Source organism: Morchella sextelata, assembly GCF_020137385.1.
Source record: "Morchella sextelata strain SCLS chromosome Unknown scls_16, whole genome shotgun sequence".
Classification (NCBI taxonomy): Eukaryota; Fungi; Ascomycota; class Pezizomycetes; order Pezizales; family Morchellaceae; genus Morchella; species Morchella sextelata.
Window position 1 is genome coordinate 254206 of NW_025408631.1, and position 2696 is coordinate 256901.

The window sequence follows — 2696 nt, forward strand, 5'->3', positions numbered from 1 at the left end:
TTAGGTAGTAGTAATAGGTGAAGGTGTATGATGATGTTACCGCTGTGCTGTTGATGGCGATGACTTTTTCAAGCGTTCCAGATTTTCATGTTTAGTTTTCAGGATTTTAACTCTTTTTATCCAGGCGGGAAGGGAGAAGAAAACGACAAAATGATTTTCCCCGCAGATGAAATAAACCCCAAAGAAAATATGAAAAGAAAAGAAAAGAGAAGAAAAAAAGAGACCCATCGCCATACACAAAAAGAGTCAAGAACACCTTCCCTACTACCAGAAACCCCCGAGCCCAAAACTCACCCTATGATAGGCAGATGAACTAAAGGGCCCGGTTCTATTGTGACGTAGGGGCACCTGTTCCAGCACCACTGGAACCTCCCCCGTTTGTGACCCCGCCGGTAGCTGGTCCTGTCTTGTTGATGACAGCTTCGAGGGATGAGGCGTGGGATTTCCAGTCAATCCTGGTTCCCTGGGGGAGATTGAGCTTGCGTTTGATAGTTTCCCTTCAAGCACAAGTCGTTAGCCATCGATTTCACTTACACATTGGATAAGAGATAGAAAGGGAGGCATACTTTATCTTCAGGCAGCTCGATCCATCCACCCTCGTCCAAACGCTTAAGACGTCCTCATTACCCCGGATGCTTAGCACCGCACCACACAGGTCCTCGCCAGCTTCACCAAATTGGTCTCCAACGATCGCCAAAACTAGGTCCTCCCAGTACCTTGTGCTAACACCCTTCTTCAATCGGATGTTCCACTTTCCACCTTTTCTATTCTCCTTGTCCTCCCATACAGGCCTAATACCCTTTTTAAATAGATGGTAGTCACTCACATGCGGTAGAGCACTCGGTCGCCGCAGGTGAGTGTACACGCCCCAAAACTCCTCCACCGTACCAAAGTAGGCAATTTTCAAGGTCGATTTCTCGTAATCCTGAAACTTGTTGCCCGGGGCCCTATACCAGACAATCCACGTATTCTTCAATGGGTGGGAGTCCTGCTGTGGGGGTTGTTGGGGTGCGGTAGCTACGGCTTTCCTACCTCCCGCGACAACCTCGGATGCCGTTAATCCGCCCTTCGGCGGAGAGATCGGATTGTTCGAAGAGTTGATAGCCCCCGCCGCATTCAAGCCATCACCTCCTCCGGCGGTGCCTGGGGTTTTCGGAGTCTTAACACCAAAGGAACCAAAGGCGCCGCCAATACCAATATTGAATGCAGACGCAGCTGATGCGGACTTTGTTGCAGTCGGGGAAGGGAGGGCTGGACTGGTAGTGTTTATGCTTTGCAAGTCGTTGAACGGGTTCTTGTAGTTAGGTCCTCTGGCCTTGGCTGAAGGTGGACCAAAGATCTTTGACGATGGTGGTTCACCGGTATTGCTTGCGGTGGAAGGTACCGTGGTGGACATGGACAAGGAGAGTTTACCGGAACTACTGTGAAGATTTTTTTGCGTCAGCCAGAGTTCCAGTTGCGGGGGCAGGGAATGGGGCGGGGAAGGGCGGGGAGAGAGGAAGGTGCAATTTCTTACTTCGAGCGTCGAGTCCATAGTGAGTTCGAGTCCATTGGTAGCTGGGTCTGGGTGAATTATGTACTGCACTTGGAAATCGGAGGAGGGAAAAAATCTCTTCTGATGTCCAGGAGGAGGAGGATGTGAAGAAACGAGTGGCAAGCAACCAGCCTGTGCTTAAAGAAATTAAATGGGAGTATCAAAAAGGGTATTTTACAAATAGGCCCGAAGAGAAATAAGACGTTCAAAGTAGTTTTTGAAGAAGCGCCTCTCGTATTTCAGAGAGGGATATGTAGTGACGTTGGGGGGCGCTGAAAAGTGGGGGATCAGCGGTCGGAAAATGGATACGGTTTATAGATCCTCAAGATAGAATTTTATCAACCCGGAAAGACTTTTCGTTGTTATGGAGGAGAATCTTGTGAGAGGTTGTTACGGGTATTGGGTGTACGTGGGACGACAAACTGACGAGATGAGTGGTGCGAGTGGAAGCCGAAGAAGATGGGGTGAAGAAGCAGTAGTAGCAACAACACAGCCGCAACAGCAGAAACCAGGGAAACCGTAGGGAATAGATCAGATCAGATCGTACCAGGTCAGGGGGTGGCAGGGAGAAAACTTGTTATATAGGCGAAAGACAAGCAGAGATTGGTTCAACTGGCGAGAGGAAGACGAGAACTCGGTCAGTGGAGCAGAGCAGAGCAGAGTAGATGATATGTCAATGTAGTTGCGGCGTGGTATGTATGGAAAGGTAGTAAAGTTGAAGAGGAAGGGGGCAGAGGAGGAGGAAGAGGATGAGGGGAAGAATTCCAGCAGATCTATAGATTAAATTTGACAGCAGGATTGTCGTGGAGGTTTTGAAGGTAGGGTTGGTTTGATTACACAAGATTTATGCACTTTAGAGTACGAAGATTTTCTGTTTTCTCGTGAATGGGGAATGCGGGATTCTTTCTTTTCTTTCTTTCTTTCTTTCGTTGCATGCCTGACTTGGACTGGCTGACATCAAACCCACACCCACCGCTCGTATTAGTCAGCACAACCCCTGCATTCAGCCAAGACCCGCCTCTTTAAAACCCTCCTGTTTACTTCCGGGCTTCTCCTCTTCTTCTCTTTTACAACCAGACCACCACCTTCAATCAGAATACAATCGATAGTCCGAAAACTACCCCCACTCGACTGTCGATTTCCGATTTAATAAACAATGTGT

The 2696-nt window shown here is 48.6% G+C and overlaps 1 protein-coding gene across 1 annotated transcript; it reads right to left on the minus strand.

The window, feature by feature from the left end:
* Window positions 1-328: 328 nt before the first annotated feature.
* On the minus strand, window positions 329-1551 carry H6S33_003783 (uncharacterized protein; the record flags this gene model as incomplete). The annotated part of the gene is made up of 3 exons (XM_044835538.1): window positions 329-497; window positions 567-1421; window positions 1517-1551. The coding sequence occupies 3 exons, from the start codon at window positions 1549-1551 to the stop codon at window positions 329-331; spliced, it is 1059 nt and encodes a 352-aa protein (XP_044691317.1).
* Window positions 1552-2696: the final 1145 nt, after the last annotated feature.